General features: G+C 34.1%; 1 protein-coding gene across 16 annotated transcripts in view; it reads right to left on the bottom strand.

The window, feature by feature from the left end:
- The window catches only part of LOC100680429 (protein unc-79 homolog), a 2,400,004-nt gene that overhangs the window by 534,397 nt on the left and 1,841,644 nt on the right, over positions 1-23,963 (bottom strand). For all 16 annotated transcript variants that reach the window (XR_004345182.1, XR_004345183.1, XR_004345184.1 and 13 more), the window contains one exon: positions 17,222-17,362. Coding sequence is in view for 13 of the 16 variants with exons in the window: in XM_031923950.1 (XP_031779810.1) it covers positions 17,222-17,362 (141 nt within the window). In the remaining 3 variants the exon portion in view is untranslated. The remainder of the gene's footprint in view (positions 1-17,221; positions 17,363-23,963) is intronic.

Here is a 23,963-nt window from a genome sequence, read left to right as displayed (position 1 = left end):
CAAGTACAACACTTGAGTAAATGCAAAATGTCGTCATTATCCCGTTTGAATTATTATATGACAATATACTATTGTAATAAGCCTAATGTTATAGTGACGACGTTTTATTTTGAGATACTATATTGTCGTTCTTATCCTGGATCAGTTTTTTTCCGTCATAATTGAATATGTCGTTACTATCTAGTCCTTAAAGGGCTTATTAAATTATAAATAAATTAATAAATTTTATCAGGATATTTAGTCTAGGTCAGCTCCGTTTGTTCAAAGATGATGTACAGTCGTCCGTTTCGGTTCCTCAAGTACAACACTTGAATAAATGCAAAATGTCGTCATTATCCGTTGTGAATTATTTTACAAAAATATAGTATTGTAACACGCCTTATGTTATAGTTACGACGTTTCAATTTGAGATACTATATTGTCGTTCCTATCCTGGATCAGTTTTTTTCCGTCATAATTGAAAATGTCGTTAGTATCCGGTCATTAAAGGGATTATTAGATTATAAATGAAATAATAAATTTTATCAGTAGATTTAGTCTAGGTCAGGTGGGTTGTTCAAAGTTGATGTACTGTCGTTCGTTTCCGGTCCTCAAGTACAACACTTGAATAAATGCTAAAGGTAGTCATTATCCGGTTTGAATTATTTTACGAAAATATAGTATTGTAACACGCCTTATGTTATAGTTACGACGTTTCAATTTGAGATACTATATTGTCGTTCCTATCCTGGATCAGTTTTTTTCCGTCATAATTGAAAATGTCGTTAGTATCCGGTCATTAAAGGGATTATTAGATTATAAATAAAATAATAAATTTTATCAGTAGATTTAGTCTAGGTCAGGTGGGTTGTTCAAAGTTGATGTACTGTCGTTCGTTTCCGGTCCTCAAGTACAACACTTGAATAAATGCTAAAGGTAGTCATTATCCGGTTTGAATTATTATATGACAATATACTATTGTAATAAGCCTAATGTTATAGTGACGACGTTGCAATTTGAGATACTATATTGTCGTTCTTATCCTGGATTAGTGTTTTTCCGTTATAGTTGAATATGTCGTTACTATCTAGTCCTTAAAGGGATTAAAAGATTATAAATAAAATAATAAATTTTATCAGGATATTTAGTCTAGGTCAGCTCCGTTTGTTCAAAGTTGATGTACGGTCGTTCGTTTTCGGTCCTCAAGTACAACACTTGAGTAAATGCAAAATGTCGTCATTATCCGGTTTGAATTATTATATGACAATATACTATTGTAATAAGCCTAGTGTTATAGTGATGACGTTGCAATTTGAGATACTGTATAGTCGTTCTTATCCTGGATCGGTTTTTTTTCGTCAAAATTGAAAATGTCGTTAGTATCCGGTCATTAAAGGGCTTGTTACTCAAGTACAACACTTGAGTAAATGCAAAATGTCGTCATTATCCCGTTTGAATTATTATATGACAATATACTATTGTAATAAGCCTAATGTTATAGTGACGACGTTTTATTTTGAGATACTATATTGTCGTTCTTATCCTGGATCAGTTTTTTTCCGTCATAATTGAATATGTCGTTACTATCTAGTCCTTAAAGGGCTTATTAAATTATAAATAAATTAATAAATTTTATCAGGATATTTAGTCTAGGTCAGCTCCGTTTGTTCAAAGATGATGTACTGTCGTCCGTTTCGGTTCCTCAAGTACAACACTTGAATAAATGCAAAATGTCGTCATTATCCGTTGTGAATTATTTTACAAAAATATAGTATTGTAACACGCCTTATGTTATAGTTACGACGTTTCAATTTGAGATACTATATTGTCGTTCCTATCCTGGATCAGTTTTTTTCCGTCATAATTGAAAATGTCGTTAGTATCCGGTCATTAAAGGGATTATTAGATTATAAATGAAATAATAAATTTTATCAGTAGATTTAGTCTAGGTCAGGTGGGTTGTTCAAAGTTGATGTACTGTCGTTCGTTTCCGGTCCTCAAGTACAACACTTGAATAAATGCTAAAGGTAGTCATTATCCGGTTTGAATTATTTTACGAAAATATAGTATTGTAACACGCCTTATGTTATAGTTACGACGTTTCAATTTGAGATACTATATTGTCGTTCCTATCCTGGATCAGTTTTTTTCCGTCATAATTGAAAATGTCGTTAGTATCCGGTCATTAAAGGGATTATTAGATTATAAATAAAATAATAAATTTTATCAGTAGATTTAGTCTAGGTCAGGTGGGTTGTTCAAAGTTGATGTACTGTCGTTCGTTTCCGGTCCTCAAGTACAACACTTGAATAAATGCTAAAGGTAGTCATTATCCGGTTTGAATTATTATATGACAATATTCTATTGTAATAAGCCTAGTGTTATAGTGACGACGTTGCAATTTGAGATACTGTATAGTCGTTCTTATCCTGGATCGGTTTTTTTTCGTCAAAATTGAAAATGTCGTTAGTATCCGGTCATTAAAGAGCTTGTTACTCAAGTACAACACTTGAGTAAATGCAAAGTGTCGTCATTATCCGGTTTGAATTATTATATGACAATATACTATTGTAATAAGCCTAATGTTATAGTGACGACGTTTCTATTTTACATACTATATTGTCGTTCTTATCCTGGATCAGTTTTTTCCGTCATAATTGAAAATTTTGATTAGTATCTGGTCATTAAAGGGATTATAAGATTATAAATAAAATAATAAATTTTATCAGTAGATTTAGTCTAGGTCAGGTCCGTTTGTTCAAAGTTGATGTACTGTCGGTCGTTTCCGGTCCTCAAGTACAACACTTGAATAAATGCTAAATCTAGTCATTATCCGGTTTGAATTATTATATGACAATATACTATTGTAATAAGCCTAATGTTATAGTGACGACGTTGCAATTTGAGATTCTATATTGTCGTTCTTATCCTGGATCAGTTTTTTTCCGTCATAATTGAAAATGTCGTTAGTATCCTGTCATTAAAGAGCTTGTTACTCAAGTACAACACTTGAGTAAATGCAAAATGTCGTCATTATCAGGTTTGAATTATTCTATGACAATATACTATTGAAATACGCCTAATGTTATAGTGACGACGTTGCAATTTGAGATTCTATATTGTCGTTCTTATCCTGGATTGGTTTTTTTCCGTTATAATTGAATAAGTCGTTAGTATCTGGTCCTTAAAGGGCTTATTAGATTTTGAATAAATTAATATATTTTATCAGGATATTTAGTCTAGGTCAGCTCCGTTTGTCAAAGTTAATGTACTGTCGTCCGTTTCCAGTCCTCAAGTACAACACTTGAGTAAATGCAAAATGTCGTCATTATCCGGTTTGAATTATTATATGACAATATACTGTTGTAATAAGCCTAATGTTATAGTGACGACGTCGCAATTTGAGATACTATATTGTCGATCTTATCCTGGATTAGTTTTTTTCCGTTATAGTTGAATATGTCGTTAGTATCTGGTCCTTAAAGGGCTTATTAAATTATAAATAAATTAATAAATTTTATCACGGTATTTAGTCTAGGTCAGCTCCGTTAGTTCAAAGTTGATGTACTGTCGTTCGTTTTCGGTCCTTAAGTACAACACTTGAATAACATAATTGAACATAATTGAAAATGTCGTTAGTATCCGGTCATTAAAGGGCTTGTTACTCAAGTACAACACTTGAGTAAATGCAAAATGTCGTCATTATCGGGTTTGAATTATTATATGACAATATACTATTGAAATAAGCCTAATGTTATAGTGACGACGTTGCAATTTGAGATTCTATATTGTCGTTCTTATCCTGGATTGGTTTTTTTCCGTTATAGTTGAATATGTCGTTAGTATCCGGTCATTAAAGGGCTTGTTACTCAAGTACAACACTTGAGTAAATGCAAAATGTCGTCATTATCCGGTTTGAATTATTATATGACAATATACTATTGAAATAAGTCTAATGTTATAGTGACGACGTTGCAATTTGAGATTCTATATTGTCGTTCTTATCCTGGATTGGTTTTTTTGCGTCAAAATTGAAAATGTCGTTAGTATCCGGTCATTAAAGGGCTTGTTACTCAAGTACAACACTTGAGTAAATGCAAAATGTCGTCATTATCCGGTTTGAATTATTATATGACAATATACTATTGTAATAAGCCTAATGTTATAGTGACGACGTTTCAATTTTACATACTATATTGTTGTTCTTATCCTGGATCAGTTTTTTTCCGTCATAATTGAAAATTTTGATTAGTATCTGGTCATTAAAGGGATTATAAGATTATAAATAAAATAATAAATTTTATCAGGATATTTAGTCTAGGTCAGCTCCGTTTGTTCAAAGTTAATGAACTGTCGTCCGTTTCCGGTCCTCAAGTACAACACTTGAGTAAATGCAAAATGTCGTCATTATCCGGTTTGAATTATTATATGACAATATACTATTGTAATAAGCCTAATGTTATAGTGACGACGTTTCAATTTGAGATACTGTATTGTCGTTCTTATCCTGGATCAGTTTTTTTCCGTCAAAATTGAAAATGTCGTTAGTATCCGGTCATTAAAGGGCTTGTTACTCAAGTACAACACTTGAGTAAATGCAAAATGTAGTCATTATCCGGTTTGAATTATTATATGACAATATACTATTGTAATAAGCCTAATGTTATAGTGACGACGTTTCAATTTTACATACTATATTGTTGTTCTTATCCTGGATCAGTTTTTTTCCGTCATAATTGAAAATTTTGATTAGTATCTGGTCATTAAAGGGATTATAAGATTATAAATAAAATAATAAATTTTATCAGGATATTTAGTCTAGGTCAGCTCCGTTTGTTCAAAGTTAATGTACTGTCGTTCGTTTCCGATCCTGTAGCAGGAATTTGTCATTATCCGGTCAAAGTGTGCATAAGAGTGATAAATATATTATTTAAGTTTTAATAAATTTATCTCCGCAAAGTGACCTTTAATGATATGGCACTTTGGAGAGCTCCCCAAAGTGCTTGATAGGTATATGGCACTTTGGAGAGCTCCGCAAACTGCCGGATTTCTCCCCAAACTACCCAAAAGCGCACAAAAATCTCCCCAAAGTGCCCTTTCGGGGTACACACACACACACACACACACATATATATATATATATATATATATATATATATATATATATATATATATATATATTACTTTAAGGATATTTTTATTTAAAAGGTGAGAAAATTTTACGAAAAAAAGTATATTTATGTCTATAGTGAAAAATAGTTTCCTGAGAAGCTCTGAATTAATTAATTTATGCTGAAAACCTGAAAATTGCCAAATTTGATATTTTTGGCTCCCTACTATTTTGGTAAAAAGTAATAATAAAAAATCTGGAATAATTCCGGTGTAATAATTGGAAACTGCTTCTCGAACTAATTTACCGTGGGTTGAATAAGAAAAAAATTTTTCATCTTCGATTTGACAGAGAACCACCCATATATATATATATATATATATATATATATATACAGGGTGACCCAATTTAAACGGGCACCGCTCATAACTCGTCAGGGACAGCCACAATCGAAAAAATGGTAGAGACCAAAGTTGTAGGATATCGAAGGGGCAACCCGATGGTGACCTTGGATTTGACCTTGAACGCGTTTTTCAAGGTCATTTGAAGGTCAACTTTGGATTTTTAAATAGGAACCCCATTCTTTTATTGCGGGAATGGAAAGAGCGGTAAATTTTACGTTCAGAATGGTATGTTCGGTTGCGGCACTGAAGGTCATCGCAAGGTCATGCAGCCAGAATGAAACCCCGCCTACGTAATTCCTCTAGCAACGCCAAATTAAAAAAATTGGTAGAGATTAAAGTTGTAGGATATCGAGGGGACAACCCGATGGTGACCTTGGATTTGACCTTGAACGCGTTTTTTCAAGGTCATTTGAAGGTCAACTTTGGATTTTTAAATAGGAACCCCAATTCTTTTATTGCGGGAATGGAAAGAGCGGTAAATTTTACGTTCAGAATGGTATGTTCGGTTGCGGTACTGAAGGTCATCTCAATGTCCTGCAGCCAGAATGAAACCCCGCCTACGTAATTCCTCTAGCAACGCCAAATTAAAAAAAAGTGGTAGAGACCAAAGTTGTTGTATAGGGGGGGGGGGGGGAGAATTGTGACCTCGAATTTGAGCCAGTCCTACAAGGTCATTTCAAGGTCAAATTATTTTTTTTCAAACTTTACTTTTACTTTGTATCCGAGATAAAATCCCTTCTTAGATGTTATCTGTCCAGCGGCCAAGACGCAAATGAGCCCTCGCTAGCGTCCAAACATAAGTCTCGCTATTCCCCGAATGATCCCTTCCGACGGTTAACTTGCGAATGACTCCTCTAGGTGGTCGCCACCTACCTACCCGAACTCCTGATGTGCGAAAAATAAAAATGGCTCCCGAAATAAGCCTTTTAAAATAAGTCCCGCGCTCAGTCTTGCCACCGCGACTCCGTCGAACCTTCCCCTACGACGCTTAACTCACGAATGATTTTCAAGCAGGCGCCCCGGCCCCGCGCCGTACCTGCCGCCCGAACTTTCGATTTGCAAAAATAAAAATAGCCTCCGAAAATTGTCGAAAGAGTCTCACACTCGGCCTTCCGCCAAAAATATTATTTTTTTAATTTGGCGTCGCTAGAGGAATTACGTAGGCGGGGTTTCATTCTGGCTGCAGGACATTGAGATGACCTTCAGTGCCGCAACCGAACATACCATTCTGAACGTAAAATTTACCGCTCTTTCCATTCCCGCAATAAAAGAATGGGGTTCCTATTTAAAAATCCAAAGTTGACCTTCAAATGACCTTGAAAAACGCGTTCAAGGTCAAATCCAAGGTCACCATCGGGTTGTCCCCTCGATATCCTACAACTTTAATCTCTACCAATTTTTTTAATTTGGCGTTACTAGAGGAATTACGTAGGCGGGGTTTCATTCTGGCTGCATGACCTTGCGATGACCTTCAGTGCCGCAACCGAACATACCATTCTGAACGTAAAATTTACCGCTCTTTCCATTCCCGCAATAAAAGAATGGGGTTCCTATTTAAAAATCCAAAGTTGACCTTCAAATGACCTTGAAAAACGCGTTCAAGGTCAAATCCAAGGTCACCATCGGGTTGCCCCTTCGATATCCTACAACTTTGGTCTCTACCATTTTTTCGATTGTGGCTGTCCCTGACGAGTTATGAGCGGTGCCCGTTTAAATTGGGTCACCCTGTATATATATATATATATATATATATATATATATATATATATATAGACATTTATTTGTTTATTCTATAAGTTATACCTGACTCCCAAAAAAATTTTCAGCGCGATTCCTTTATTTGGCTTCATTGGGTATACGTATCGGCAGACATGAAATGTATTAGGTTATAAGTGTCAAATTTGCATGTAAAACGACGTATTAGCCATTATATCATGTTTGATTTCTCCATAACTTCTAGTAGGTCAGGCCCAATCTGAAACGTTACAGCTACTTTCTGACTATGAAGGTATCTTTTTACTGTATTGAGGTTGTCCGAGTCCGGATGGAATATTCAGATTTTCATATTTTAAGATTTAAAATGCAAATAAGGTAGCCTTAACACACACACAAACACGCGCACACACACACATATATATATATATATATATATATATATATATATATATATATATATAGGGCTTTAAAGTTATTTTTAATAAAAAATTCAGAAAATTTCGCTACAAAGGATTAGGGTAGTTTTAGGTAAAAATGCATCCCTTATGATCCACAAATCATTGAAAATAGACAAAAAATGCAAAAATTGCTTGAAAACTCAACTTTGACCAGCTGGAACTTTAAGCGAAATGAAGCAATCGCGCTGAAATTTTTTGTGGGTACAGGTACAGCATATAGAAAATATATGTACAGTTTAGGCAAGATTTAAAATTTTTATCTCCGATTTTACTGATTTAAGTTTTAAATTAGCTGTCCACCTTTGTATCATGAGTTATAGCATTTTTGGTTAAAAAACTAGTTAAAAAACACCAATAATGCAATGACTCATAATAAAAAGCTTTGCCTAATCTTCACCACGTATAGATTTGAAGGTTTTATCAACAATCCTTTCAGAGGGAAAATCATCGTTTTATCTGGTTACTTAGACAAACAATTTCTGTAGTAATCCATGACAATCGTACAAAAATGATTGAGTTATGTGTAAAAGGAAGTAAATTATGTTTTATAAAATTATCATTAAATGAAAATTTGAGATTGCGGAACAAAGATCATGTATTTAAAACTTAACGTTCTTGATGTAGGAGAAAATGAACTGCAACAAAATTTGAATTACAAAATAACGTTAAAAGAAAATTTCAAAAATTTTAAAAATTAAAAAAATTTTGAAAATTAAAAAAATTTTGAAAATTAAAAAAAATTTTTAAATTAAAAAAATTTTGAAAATCAAAAAAATTTTTTAAATTAAAAAAATTTAGAAAATTTTAAAGATTTTGAAAATTTTCAAAATGTTGAAAATACTTCTGTAGACACACACATCCATCGGATAGACTGCAGAGTGAGGAAAAGAACTACTCCCTTGGGAGGAAAAGACTTTTTTATTCCGCTGCTAAGAAAAACTCGATTTTCCATTAATTTTACATGTATGAAAAGTGATCTTTTTCATGCACGTATCATGAAAATATAATTTTTTTGTATACATTAATAGTACAAGTTTAGATGTACATAAATGCTAAATGAAAATGTTCAGATATAATTCAGATCAGATGATGCTGAGGATAATCATGATAGGAGATATTTAAACAGACTTTAGTACAGATACATCTATAGAAAAGAGATTTTTTGTCCGCATAAGTCCCTTTTTGCTAGAGCAATCATCACAAAATTATGCTGACATCTGCATAATTCCACGAAAGTCAGCATAATTCCTCTTTTGTTTCCGAATTTGTCAGCATAAGTCCTGAACTCCTTGTACATGAATGTATATATACACTTTGGTTGACTTTCCGGTAACTACACCGGTATATACGTCGACTTTCCGGTAATTACCGGAAAACCTACATACTTAAACTCACTTTCCGGTAACCCCGAAAAATCAATTATCTTCCTACATGATAAAATTAATTTTAATTAACTTTATCATAAAGTAATTCCGATAATAAGATGGAATATTGCTCTTTCTTCATAGACCGGATAAAGACGACATTCTGATAGACCAAATATAGACGGCATTCTTTAAAAGCGTATTAAGACGACATTCATAATAGCCCTGATAAAGACGACATACTCAGCATTTGATGTAAATAATGCATTAGATTGAACATCACAAGCATCAATTAACCGGACTAAAACGATAACATAACCAACGTAATAAAAGGGCGGTGAATTAGTTTGAGTCATCAATAAATTGACAAAAGAATGACATAGAGTAATAGCTGACCGGAAAAAAAGACAGGTTTAAAATGATTAAATTAGAAACTCAAAGCAACCGGATAACAACGACAGCACTGTCACATCAAACTGCGCTCCAACGATCTAATAAACAGTCATTCTTAATTTCTTCTTGTCTTACGGAACTACACTTCCGGACTTTAACGACAGTAATCAGATTCTCGGTAATAAGAAGCAGGTTTATTAATGAAGATTAGTATTTATTTAGCTGAGAAACCATGAATATACTTAGGTCTGATAAGTACCAGAAAATATTTTTTTTAACGTCACAAGCATCACTTAAGCGGACTATAACGACAAAATCACCAACGCGATGAAAGAACGGTTGATAAGTGTTTAGGTTTATAATAAATTAGCAAAAGAGTGACAAAGGGTAATAGCGGGCTGAATAATAAGGCAGGTTTAATATGTTTACATTAGAATCTTAAAGGAACCGGATAACGACGACAGCACTGTCACTTCAACCTGCGCTCCAACTATCTAATAAACATTCATTCTTAATTTTCTCTTGTCCTACGAAACTACACTTCCAGACTATAACGACAGTAATCAGATTATCGGTAATAAAAAGCAAGTTTATTAATGAAGATTAGTATTTATTCAGCTATATTCGTTTTTAACTTTTTTATTCCGATCTGTAACAACAAAATTTGTGGATTGAAATAATGTCGTTCTTATCCTTAGAATAATAATAATATTTGGGATTGCTCTTCACATTTCTTCTTTATCTTTTTTATTTTGATATGTAAGGAAAAAATTAGCAGACTAGAATAATGTCGTTCTTATCCGGACTATGAAATTTAACAAAAATTGCTCAAAAATATCGAAAATAGCTCATCATTAGTGTAGATATACGTCTGGCACTTAGCATAATTTCGTTAAAGTCCGCTGACTTAACATTTGGGTATTTAAAGCAAGGACTGTCGTTTTTATCCGGTCTAAGAAAAGAATGCAATAATCTATTTACTTATCTCGACATGATTTATCTGATGCCATGATTTCTCTTTACATGTCGTTATTAGATTTTTTATTCTGATGTGTAAGGACTATATTTGAATACTAGAATAGTGTCGTTCTTATCCGGTCTATTAAATTCAACTAAAATTACTCCACAATATCGTAAATAACTCATCATTAGTGATGAGTTACGTCGGGTACTTATCATAATTTCGTTAAAGTACGCTGACTAAACATTTGTTTATTTAAAGCTCCGACTGTCGGTTTAATCGGGTCTAGGAAAAGAATGCAATTATTCATCTACGATTTATGACATAATTTATATAAGAGCATGATTACTAATCACGTTTTTTATTTAGCTTTTCTATTCTGAAATGTAAGGACACTATTTGAAGACTATAATAATGTCGTTCTTATCCGGTCTATAAAATTCAACAAAAATTACTTCAAAATATTAAAAATAACTCATCATCAGTGAAGAGTTAAGTCTGACTTTTATCATAATTTCTTCATAGTCCGATGACTAAACATTTTTTTATTAAAAGCTAAGGCTGTTGTCTTTATCCGGTCTATGAATAAATGCAATGATCCATGTACTTATCATGACATATATTTTATGAAGCTATGTTTACTCTCCACATTTCTTCTTTAGCTTTTTTATTTAGAACCGTAAGGATAAAATTTGTGGACTATAATAATGTCATTTTCATCCGGTTTATAAAATTAAATACAAATTACTCCAAAATATCGAAATTAACTCATCTTCTGTCACGAGTTTTGTCTGGCACTTATCATACTTCTGTTTTAATCCGATCACTAAACATCAGTTTATCAAAAGCTCAGACTGTCGTCTTTATCCAGTCTATCAAGATTCTACTATGCAAGATCATTTAACCGTTCATAGTATCATAAAAGAGCGATACATGACTTGTTTCTGGGTTACCGGATAGTTTAAAACGTTTTCCGGTAATTACCGGAAAGTGGATGTATTTGCCAAAAATTGGTTATCGGAAAGTCAACTAAAGTGTGTGTCAACTAATATATATATATATATATAACTTCAAGCCGGTTTTTCGGTATGTATTCAGGCAAATACATATGCTTTCCGGTGATTAGTCGACTTTCCGGTAATTACCGGAAAACCCCTGCATTTAACTACACTTTCCGGTAATCATATATACTTAAGCATGCTTTCTGGTAATCTAAAATAATGTGGTAAGATTATACTATAATTTATCGTTGCCAAGTATTCTGACCTTTTTTCCACGACTTTAAGCATTTTGTGAAACGTATTAATTGCAACCAATCTTCCAAGTACTGGAACCCATTTTCCACGACCTTAAGCATTCCGTGATGCTTAATAATTTCAAGCAAACTCCCACGACCTCGCCATCGGTTTAGAGTTATTTAGCAGGAGTTATTTAAGCTGTGACTTTGTTAGGGTAGTTTGTAAGGGAGTATTGCTGTTTAGAATCGTAAAATCGGCAACACAAGATCTAACGAACATCAAATTTATTGCAACCAAGTATGTTCATGGGAATGTAGTTGCAATTTATATGTTTTGGGTAACGCTCAAGGTCCTGAAAAAACCAGTCGATAAACTGTGCAGGGGTTAAATTGATATTTATGTACTTGTGACTACTTTGTCTAGATGTTCTATTCAAGAATATAATCTTTTAGTTATCAAAAGGCACTTTATCTGTATGCGCTTTAGAAGCATACCAAAGGTCGTGAAAAGTATGTCGCGATTAATAATGTAATAAATGTTTAATCATTCAAAAAATAAGAACTTATGCTTGCTTGAATTCACCATAATATCAGGATAGTATCGAAAATTTAGTTGCAATCGATATTTTATGTATAATGCTTAGGGTCGTAGAAAGCAGGTCGAAGCACGCTACAGTCGATAATTGCACATAAGAAACTTCTGCACTATTCATTTATCTTTTTTGTATAGCGTTTTAATATTCTTAATTTATGAGATCAATTGGATGTTGATCTGATTTGAAAAATCGTACCAAAGGTCGTGAAAAGTAGGTCGCTATTTATAGTGTAATAACTGTATAATTATTTGGAAAACAAAAACTTATGCTTGCTTGAATTCACCATAATATTAGGATAGTAATGAAAATCTAGTTGCAATCGATATTTTATGTATAATGCTTGGAGTCGTAGAAAGCACGTTGTAAAACTGCAGTTAATTTGGTAGCAATCAATATCTATGCCTAAGGTCGCGAAAAGTCGGTCTTATTAACTTTTTTTAATTTGAAATTTCATCAATATAATGAGCAGGGCGCCATAGGTTTGAGATAAGTACATCATTCTAACGAAAGAAAATGTCAATATGGCTTTTATTTTTTTTTGGCATTTAAAATACCAAATACCCCTATTTTTGCTTATTTTCAATTATTTGTAGCTTATAAGGGATGCATTTTTAACTAAAACTGTCTAAATACTTTTTTTTGTGAAATTTTCTGAATTTTTCAATAAAAATACTTTTACCTTAACGACCTTAATAAGTAACATGTGTTTGTATCGGTAGACATGAAATTTACTAGGTAATAAGTGTCAAATTTGCATGTCAAACCACTTATTAGTTATTATATCATATTTGTTCTTTACATAACATCTAGTAGAAGGTCAGGCCCATTCTGAAACTGTACAGCTACTTTTTTACCATAAAAAAGTATCTTTTTACTGTATTGAGGTTGTCGAAGTCCTGATCAAACATTCAGATTTTTATATTTTAAAGTTTAAAATGCAAATAAGGTAGCCTTAACATACAGGGTGGGCCATTTTAATCAAACCAGTCTAATAACTCCTAAATTAAGCGATGAACAGAAAAATTGTTCAGATGAAAGTTGTCCAGGATCAAGGGGGACATCTTTTTGTGCAATTAGTTTTGACCTTGAACTCAAATTTCAAGGTCATTTGAAGGTCAAATTTTTTTTTAAATAGGAACCCTTATTTTTGATAGCAGATTCGGAAAGAACAGGAAATTTTACGTCCGAAACGGTATTTCAAAATTTTTTCATGACCTTCACAAGGTCATTTCAAGGTCAAATGTTAAGAAATACTGTAATTGCTATTTAATCGCATTTTCTGATAGAATAATCGTAGTTAATGTACTTTTATGATGAATATTCAAACCCACTGTGACAATGACCATGAAATTATTTACCTTGAAAACAAAATAATTCCCTAATTTCAGCGCTATCCAGGAACAACGACGTGGACGTATTAGGATTATGTTCCCTTTGGGGTGCTTGTTTATCGTGAGTCCCCTTGCCTCTCACTGGGGTGCTTGTTTACTGCGAGTCCCCTTGCCTCTCACTTTACTATTTTACAATAAATGCTCAAATTTTCTTCCATTTGCTTGAAGACACAAATTTAACCTCCTTTGAAAATGCTGTACCGTCCTGAGCAAAACTTCTCTTGGGATCGCTGCACAAGCTCTGCGAATGCGGTCCATCATGTCATTTCTAGTCGTTGGCTGCTGTGCAAAACAATTTTTTTTTAGATAGCCCCACAAGTAAAGATCAGGGGATGTCATGTCTGGTGAGTTTGATGGCCAGTTAATTGGACCTCCGCGACCAATCCATCTTCCATTATAATTTTCATTCAAAAATGTATGCACTGTTCGCGCAAAGTGGGGACCTGCGCCATCCTATTGAAACCACATTCTTCTTCTCGTTTCCAAGTCAACATCCTCTAAAAGCTCTGGCAGTCGATCTCTGAGCAATGCTAAATAGCTATTCTGGTTAACATTTTGACCTTAAAAAATATGGCGCAATCAGGTAACCATCAATGATCCCACACCACACCATTAAACTCCATCGGTTTTGATGGTCAATAGCCCTGTACCAGTGGGGATTTACAGGTGACCAGTAGTGACTATTGTGCCTATTTAATTGACCATCACTGCGAAATATAGCCTCGTCAGAAAACATAACAAATCTGAAAAAATCTGGATCATTTTTTAAAACTCCTAAAGCCCACTGGCAAAAGTTAATACGCATTAGAAAATGGCGTGACCTCAGCTCATGAACTAATCTTATGTGGTAATCGTGTTAGTGGAGATTATTGAGAATTCTCAATGCTGTTCTTCGTGGTATACCGATTTCTCTTTCAATTTGTCGACTACTAATTTGTGGATTGAGATGAACAGCTGCTAAGGCGGCTATAACATTAGGATCATTTTCGTTGTATTCGTGGTGTCTGCGTTGACGACGAAGATGTCCATCACGAGCTCTTCGAAGTAATCTGAGTAATGTGTCGTGAGTAGGACGCCTTCTTAGTGGAAAGCGTTCAGCGTAGAGTCGCACCGCGGCTCTGGCATTGTTTTGGGTTTCGCCTAAGATCATTATCATATCAACAATTTCATTGGATTGATAATCGTCCATGTTGAAAATTTTGTTTATAATAAGAAAAACTATTTTATTTACATTCACTCTTTATTGAAATTGAAACTAAACCAAAATAAGAAAGTGACAACAAAAAAGGAGGAATTTTTAAACTGTATAATTTTTAAATCAAATTTGTAACTTCTTATTTTCTTAAGTTAAGACATTATGATTTAAATTGAAGACAGCATGAGAACAATCGTTACAATTCATATTAGATTAAAGAAATTCAACTTAAAAAAAAACATCTAAACTGGAAATGATGCACTTTGGCAAATACAATTATTAAAAATTTTTTTTAATATTACAAAGGCAAAATGCTGTTTAATATTTTATCTTAAATAATGTATTTTTTAACATCCTACCTTTATTGTTTAACCATATTTTACGCTTTTGAAACGTTAAACTTTTACTTGGCTCTGCTTCGACCGTGAATGAATTGACAACATTGATTTTTAACGTTCCATTTCCCACTCCCATTAAGAACTCAGATATTTAAAATTATCATGTTTACTGCAAAATTTACTTTTGACCACTAAAAATTTGTTAACGAATGTTAAACAAGCATCCTAGTGAGAGGCAAGGGGACTCACAGTAAACAAGCACCCCAGTGAGAGGCAAGGGGACTCACGATAAACAAGCACCCCAAAGGGAACATAATCCTAATACGTCCACGTCGTTGTTCCTGGGTAGCGCTGAAATTAGGGAATTATTTTGTTTTCAAGGTAAATAATTGCATGGTCATTGTCACAGTGGGTTTGAATATTCATCATAAAAGTACATTAACTACGATTATTCTATCAGAAAATGCGATTAGATAGCAATTACAGTATTTCTTAACATTTGACCTTGAAATGACCTTGTGAAGGTCATGAAAAAATTTTGAAATACCGTTTCGGACGTAAAATTTCCTGTTCTTTCCGAATCTGCTATCAAAAATAGGGGTTCCTATTTAAAAAAAATTTGACCTTCAAATGACCTTGAAATTTGAGTTCAAGGTCAAAACTAATTACACAAAAAGATGTCCCCCTTGATCCTGGACAACTTTCATCTGAACAATTTTTCTGTTCATCGCTTAATTTAGGAGTTATTAGACTGGTTTGATTAAAATGGCCCACCCCGAATATATATATATATATATATATATATATATATATATATATATATATATATATATATATATATATATATATATATATATATATATATATATATATAGGCCTTTAAAAGTATTTTTATCAAAAAATTCAGAAAATTTCACGAAAAAAAGTATTTGGGTAGTTTTAGTTAAAAATGCACCCCTTATGAATCATTGAAAATAGGCAAAAAATGCAAAAATTGCTTAAAACGCCGTCAGTACAATGCCGACTCTGTACGATGCAGCCAGGTCGTCTCAATGTACGCCGCGCTTTCTTCGCGTGCAAAGTTGTCCGGCTAGATGCGCTCTCTATAGCCGCGCCGCGATGTAACCGGCTTCACTCTACCGGGTTCGTCGGAGGGACGCGATAAGGTTGCGGAATAAAGAAGCATGCGTTTGTGTTCTATTGCAAAGTAATATATTCCTTTACGATGTTGATACAATGTAACGCGTGGCCCGAGAGGACGGTTTCACACTCGTGGCTCGCACTGAAGACGAGCCGACGACTTGGTGGCAGCGAGCCTCGGGTAAGCGTCGGCAGCCAATTCGATATACTGTTAATCGCGCAGTAACTGTTGACATAAACTTACGGTGTCCGCGCGCGCGTCGATTGCTTGGTCTCCGCGTGTCCGCCTGCGACCGACGGGGAAAATCCTAGTGGGACGGGAGGCGTCCCTCCTAGTTGAAGCAGTGACGTTGCTCGGTCACCTAACAACGTTAATATTTAAGAATAGCGAATTGTCAGGAAAAAACTTACAGTAAGTGTAGTCGATCGCCGGTATATACGTGGATATTACGGGATATGTCTCGTCCCTGCCGGACGACGGGTGGACGGAGGAGATAGAGGTGTTGCTCTCTCAACAACCTTATTGATAAAGTCAACATCAATCTATTTTTTGAATATATACCAAGGGATTAAGTCAACGTAGGAGAATATTACGCTTTCTACAAATATTGTAGAATAACTTAACTTTAGTTGATGTTCAAAATAGGTATCTGTTAGGACTCACATACAAATCATCTAAAATTGAAAACTGAGAAAAGGCCTATGATTTTTGAGAAAAATTTAATGTCTGATAAAGTCATAACTTGAAAGTCTGAAAAATTTACTTCTGTTAATTTTGAGATATACTGGACCAGAGAACAAATTTTGGACGAGATTTAAAAGATTTTTTTGCGGTTTGACACTAAGTAGCCTATATATAACTTGACTTTCACAATATACTGTATTAAATATTGTTTTAAGAATTTGCGTTGATTTTACAATAGTTATAGTTTTACTTACTTGCTAACTGTATTAAGTATACCAGGTAGAAGCGGAGCTGCTAAAGTTGGTTCACGATGTATAAATGTACTCAATATAATAATACATAAGCCCAGTTCTTCATCTGTATATTCTTCTTTTAATATTCCGCAATCTGGACATCTACAATAAACATGATTTGTAAAAATGATTATTGTATGAATTTCTTTTTTCTTTAATAATATAATTATAGAAATAGCTGAATAACAAAGAATAAATTCCGGTTACGGAAGGTCAAGGTAAAAAGGATCGTATTCTAAAAAAATTCAAGACTATTATCATAAAAATAAATAAAATATTTTATTTTATCTGGACAATGCTTAGAAAAAGTTTTATTTTCTATTAGCTAGGTAGGCAGGTTAAAAAAGTTTAAGTATTGCAACGGTCAAGTAGACACGTGCTGGCAGAGTGGGGAGCCCGAGCAGAAGCCGACGTACCTGGACTACTACTGCAGGCGCCTACTCGCGGGTTACGGTACTGAGCGCTCGCTCTCTATTGAGTAGTGCGTGTGTGTTCGGGCATCGACGCGCTTAGCTCGCCCGTTTATGTAAATTCGTTTCACGCGCATCATGCTGTCTTCTTCTACGCTCGCGTCTCTACGGCTTCCTCGCAGCCCGAGTTCTCCTGCGCGGGCAGAACGACTCAACTCTCCAAACCAGACGCATCACTCTCAGCAATAGCCAACTACGAAGCCACATGTTGTGAGTGATCTCGAAGCAGGCCCAACACGCGCACACTGGCAACAACGCCGAGAAGCCTGGTTCTTCTTTTATTCCGCGTATAATATTTTATATTAAATTTTATTACTAACACTGTGCACCCAGGGATATTCCTTGTGAACTGATCCAGGGAGTTTTCACCTAACACTGGTGAAAACTCAGCACATAATCATAATACATTAACTCTGCCTTCGACGAGTTGTAAAAGTACGGCCGAGCGCTTTTCGACTGGGCCGGCTACGCCGACCCCCAGTCGGTTTTCTCATGGACGCATTCCTCAAATATTTCTTATACTAAACCCGCATATAACTCAGTGTATAACATATCCGTAAAAAAAAAACACGCGCTCATTCATTATATTACATTTTGTGTTATTGCGCATCTCCATCACGTCCTTCTTTCAATTGAAACATTTTTCACGCCGGTTCTCATGCAAATATTCTCGTAACAATTAAGCATTAATCGATGTTATGTTTGACCTAGAGGACCTGTTCGAAAGCCAGACGCACGCCTGTGTCGTAGGCAAGGCCAAACAAACGAGCATTTAGTACACATAAATTCCTGCGTTACGATATATTATTAACATATTTCTCGCGTATCTAGTTCACTCGTCATTTAACTTTGTAAGTCACTCGCTAATTCAACACGAACTATATTCTGCACATTCAAAATTTATTTGCTTAGATTTATCCACTCAACTATATCATTCAAATTAAACTTTACTCTTTTTTTGTACCGTTTCTTATGTAACTCATAAATTTTGTCGTGATACTTTTTCATTTACTTAAAGAGATAAATAAAATTTGACTCCTACAATTATTCTTATAGCTATTTCATTGAATGTAATGTATTTACTAATATCATGAATTACGTTATCTCACTCCGCCAATTTTCTACTTGTGTAAGAATTAAATAAAACGATTAAAGGCTTCATGCCACAAATATATTATAGCATAAATATACGACTATATTATTTCAACCCATCCTGCTACGACAGCTCAGTACCTTATGCACCCAAAATTTATCTGCAGATAAAATCAATTTGAGCACATTTAAAGGAGAGGGCGAGCTAACAAACTCAGAGCTTGATGAAATTGTGTTAACTGACTTATTGGAATTGCCATCATGGCTACGATTGACAAGTGCATGGTGCAACAAAGTTACTTTCCGTATTCAATGGACCAAGTTGACAAATGTTCCTATATTTTTGGTGAGGATCTAGTCAAATTTATCAGAAAATTTTTGCATTAAATAATAATCAATAATTAATTTGCATTAATTATTGATATCTTACAGAGTTTGAATGAGGTAGAAACATGTGAGGATCTAAGAGATATGTCTTCCCCACAAGGTTTGTCTTCATACGCAGGCCCTATAAAATACTCATATATACATAAAATAATTGATGGAATCACTGTTGCTGTCAAGACTGTTTCTGTTACATTCAAAAGTCCTGCATTCATAGCCAAAGTTCAGGTATTTATACAAACTATATTATTACTTTACCATATACGTATGAATATAAGAAAGATTTAATTATATTGATTATTCATTATTTGTAATTCTATGCATAGATGACTCGTATAATGGTAGAATCAAAGTCCCCCAACATGGCAACAACGTGATTTAAGAACCACAAGAGTTAAGGATCCCGATTGAAGCTTAAGTACTTAAATATATAAAAAATCTCGCAAGCTTTTTTGACAATCGTAGAAGCACATTTGAAAAATCGAAAGAAGGGAACGAACGCAGTGGCGCTTCCTTTCACGACAAGAGGTTCTAGTAAACCTTTATAAATAAATTTATATTAAATTAACGTGCATCCACCTAAATTTCTCCGATTCTCCGGTTCTCCGGTTCTCCGGTCCTAAATGTTTACTTTTTTATTATATGAGAACGACAAGTTTTTTAGGCGATTGTACAACATATAACAAATTTAGTGCCAACATCAGCAGAAGGTAACAATTTTGGGAACCGTCTTACGGATCACGTAAGCGAACTGCACACCTCCACTGAAACCTTATATTGCCGACATTAGCACAAGCGTTACTAATATTTAAATATTTAGGATCAGAGAAGTTTAAAAATAAATATTCTATTTAAACCTTTTATAAAGTGTTTTGTTTTCTGCAGGTACATCGAATGTTTAACTATAATTTTAGAAACCACACCAACGAATCGTCGTCGTTTCAATAGTTATTAAATTGGTTTTATTTTATTATAATACAGAAAAATTATAGTAAAAATCATTTACAAATCTGCTCTGATACTATATTTCGAGTGAAAAACTAGATTATAAAAAACTAAAAAGTTTGATGTACTAAAGTTTTATGATTTACTGACTTTACCGCTTTCAAAGGCCAGAGCAGACTGAGCTCTACCCCGATTTTTCACTCTATTTATACATATTGTCGCGCATCCGCAGAATTTATTGATAAATAAGAGAAAATATTTAAATAAGTATAACCGGCCCGGCTTCCCGAAAGTTAAATTTGCTCTGATACTAAAATATTTTAGGTGAAAAACTACATTAGTAAATTATAAAAAATTATAAAAAGTTCTTTTTTCAATTCACTACTATTCATTCTTTGTATTTATTGTTCTTTCTGTTTTTTTCTTAATTTTTTTTTGAGAACAAAACACTTTAAAAATGTGGAAATAAGAATAAGTTTTCATTTCGCTGTTGGCGCTGACGATCACATTGACTTTATCACCTCAAAGCACACGCTCACAGCGGATACACCGTTATCGGGCATTATATTGCGACACACTGTAATTATTAACACACCGTAATTATGTATTAGTAACCACATGATTTATGGTCAGAAATTTGGTATGCCTACAAATAATTGTAAATTTTTATATTTTTGCTTAATAAAGATAAAATGAGGTTGAAAACCACACCAACGTAAAGTCGCTTCAATAGTTATAAAATTAGTTTTATATTGTTATAATACAGAAAATATTATAGTTTGAAAATACAGATTGGTACCTACTTAAGAATTAAAAATCTATTTGTCCTCTTAATAAGTTTCATAATAAAAATGTTACAATATTTTAAAAGTGTCAAATTATCTTCAATTAAAAATGCAAATCCTACAGAATGATTTCATAAAATGTACATATTTAAAATGTATGATCGATGTATTATCACCAGCGAATTGCAACCGAGCAAGCGTCAGCGAGCGAGGCGACCGTTGCTAGTAAACTTATTATTGCTAGATTTATTTCAATAAGAACATGTATTTTATTTATTTAAATAAAAATAGAATTTTTGTATAGAAACTTTATACACTGTGAAATTGATTTCTTTTTTCTTTCTAAATGTTGATATAATTCGCAATTATGATATTAAATTTAAAAAAATTAGTTTTTCTGTACAGTATAGTTTAATGTTATTCGACAATAAACGCCTATCAGTTATGCAAGTTCGTTTGCCAGAGAACAAATGTTTGGGCATTCTGTTTCCAATGAATCTGTCCGCCTCACTTTTGAGACCCTTCTTGCGGCGACCTTCCTTCTAATTGCTTTCAAAAAGTGGTTGACAGCATGTGGGAGATTATTGTAGGGTGTGTCTGTTTGCATGCACCTGTAAGTGTGCTTACCTGATAAGTATTCTCCCCTGTTAGAAAAGGTTAGATAGGTTACTCATAGCCTTAAATAATGAATATTAATTCCGCTTTTTTGCATTAGAATTTGATGAAGTGCGATAAAATACGATAAAAAAACAATGTAAGTCAATCTTATAGTTAGACTATGATCTTCTTGAAGTTCTATCGATTTTAATTATAACTATACATACATATAGTGAAAGATTCTTATTTCTGCTCGCTGTATAGAATTCACTTAAAGCAAAATTTTAACAATATTTGATGAATTTATAACCAAGTATCAATGGTGTATTGCACCTATATTTTAATAGAAATTCTGAGAACTATTCGAAGTAAAAATCAATTTAAATAATGTATTTAGTTAATAGGTGAGGTTATACAATACTAGAATTTAAAGCAGCGAGAAAGTAAGCGATATCGTAGATTCGTTATTTGACTTTATTATAAGCAGACACATGGTGCAGTGAAGGTTGAGGAAATCGAAATGATTAGGTAAAATAAAACTCAGTTATTTATTTTGTTATCAAGAGGGCGGTTTGCCTTTATTTTCTTTATTGGTCTCCTGTAATTTATTGGTTAAATTGTAACAAAATGTAGATAAGTATATATGTGCGAGAATTCAAATTTATTATTGAGACGTCAGGCCCAGCCCGGGGGATAAGAGAACAGCAACAGATAACTTGCCTGGCGTAGGCAAGTTACCGACCGAGTGGCGCTAGTAGCCACATGTAAATAGTCTACCTAAGCGCTGGTAGAGGGCGTGCGCGCAGATAACACAGGAGAGAGGGAGCATCCCGGGTATATAAGGAGCCCCGGAGTCAGCAGCGGGCATTCATGATCTGGCTCTCAACTGAGCAACGTGCGAATGGTAGTACTCGCTGCTTGCTCCGGTCTCCACCATACCTAGTAGTCCATGAGCCCCAGGCTCTCGAAAAGTATGTGTGCAGTCCACTCCCTCTCCTTGTAGACTGAGATCCAGCATCGCATATCATAGAATATTGAATGATTAAATGAATAAATGAAAGACATTTAAAACATATAAACCCTTGTTTAGTATTACCCACTCCCATCCCCCCATCAGTTGTGTCACCGGTGCAGGATGGTAGTACCCTACATATAGGTGGCGCATCTGGTTCTAGACTCATGGTGAGATGGTAGTACCTCACACATCAGTCTAATAGCTGCGTGGTCTACCTAAGTGTGCGGGATATGCGTAGTGTGAATCACTCTTCGAATGTGCTTCTCTCCCGCTTTACTAACCTCGGGTATCGAATCCTTCGCGTTCGCGTAATAACCCTTCGCGGACCGTTTCATTATGTTGACTGAGTGAGGAGTCTTTATAATACTCTTTTCGTTGCACGTATTAACTTAAGCGTAGATGCAAAAAAAAAGAACTGGAAATAAGAAAAGTGTAATTGACGTTGAACAACAGAGGAATTATGTTAATAATTCCAATATAGATTGCTTAATAATTCCCCAAGTGTGATCCGGCACAAAATTACGTAAAGAAAAATGAGAGAATATAATCACGATGTGAATCAAAAACCCGAAACATATCAAATAAATAAGAAGACTAATGATTTTATGTAAGTAACGAGGTCTCGAAATTGTCACAAGGTACTACAAAATACGTCGAATTCAGTTATTAATGGTTGAAGGTCAGTCTTCTGAGCAAATTATACACAAAACTATATTTAGATACCGGCACACAAAACCCAGGAGAAGATCGCGTGACCCAGGACTAAGCCTGTTCCTTTCAACGCGCTATCTCCGAATTTTGTATAGCGGAAATTATTACGTCTGTGTAAACAAAATTAATTACACCGGCACACAAAATAAAAAAAGTTGTCTGCGCGAGAAATCAGACCTATCAATCTTTATGTTTTTCGGATCGCTGAATTCGAATATAAAGTCAGTTAGGCCCCATCACGTCAGGGTCAAGGTTAGTTGGAGGTCAAATTAAGAAGAAAAGGTTTAAAAAAATGAAAATGCAATATATTTATGTTTTTTTGGTCGCTGAATCCAAATTCGGAATCAGTTTGGCACCATCTCGTCAGGTTCAAGGTCAGTATCCCAATCCGGAATCAGTTTGGCCCCATCACGTCAGGGTCAAGGTCAGTTCAAGGTCAAACTGAGAAGAAACAGTTTAAACCGATTAAAATGTCATATGAAAACTTTCCAAAAATGGAAAAAGATACCGAAAAATTGTAAAAAATCTTATTTAATCACATAATATCTTCCTTGTGTACAGAGAAAAGTTGCTTTCGTTTATATTTTTTTCTTATTTTGCTTTCTTTCCACTAGCTTAGTAACTCTCGATGTCTTTCTTTACTCCATTTTTCTCTTGTAACTAACTCTTTTTACTTCAAATGACCTATGCAATGGGTTTCTTTT

This window comes from Nasonia vitripennis (genome assembly GCF_009193385.2).
Source record: "Nasonia vitripennis strain AsymCx chromosome 2 unlocalized genomic scaffold, Nvit_psr_1.1 chr2_random0002, whole genome shotgun sequence".
In the NCBI taxonomy this organism is placed as follows: domain Eukaryota; kingdom Metazoa; phylum Arthropoda; class Insecta; order Hymenoptera; family Pteromalidae; genus Nasonia; species Nasonia vitripennis.
This window is presented reverse-complemented; position numbering and strand designations above follow the sequence as displayed.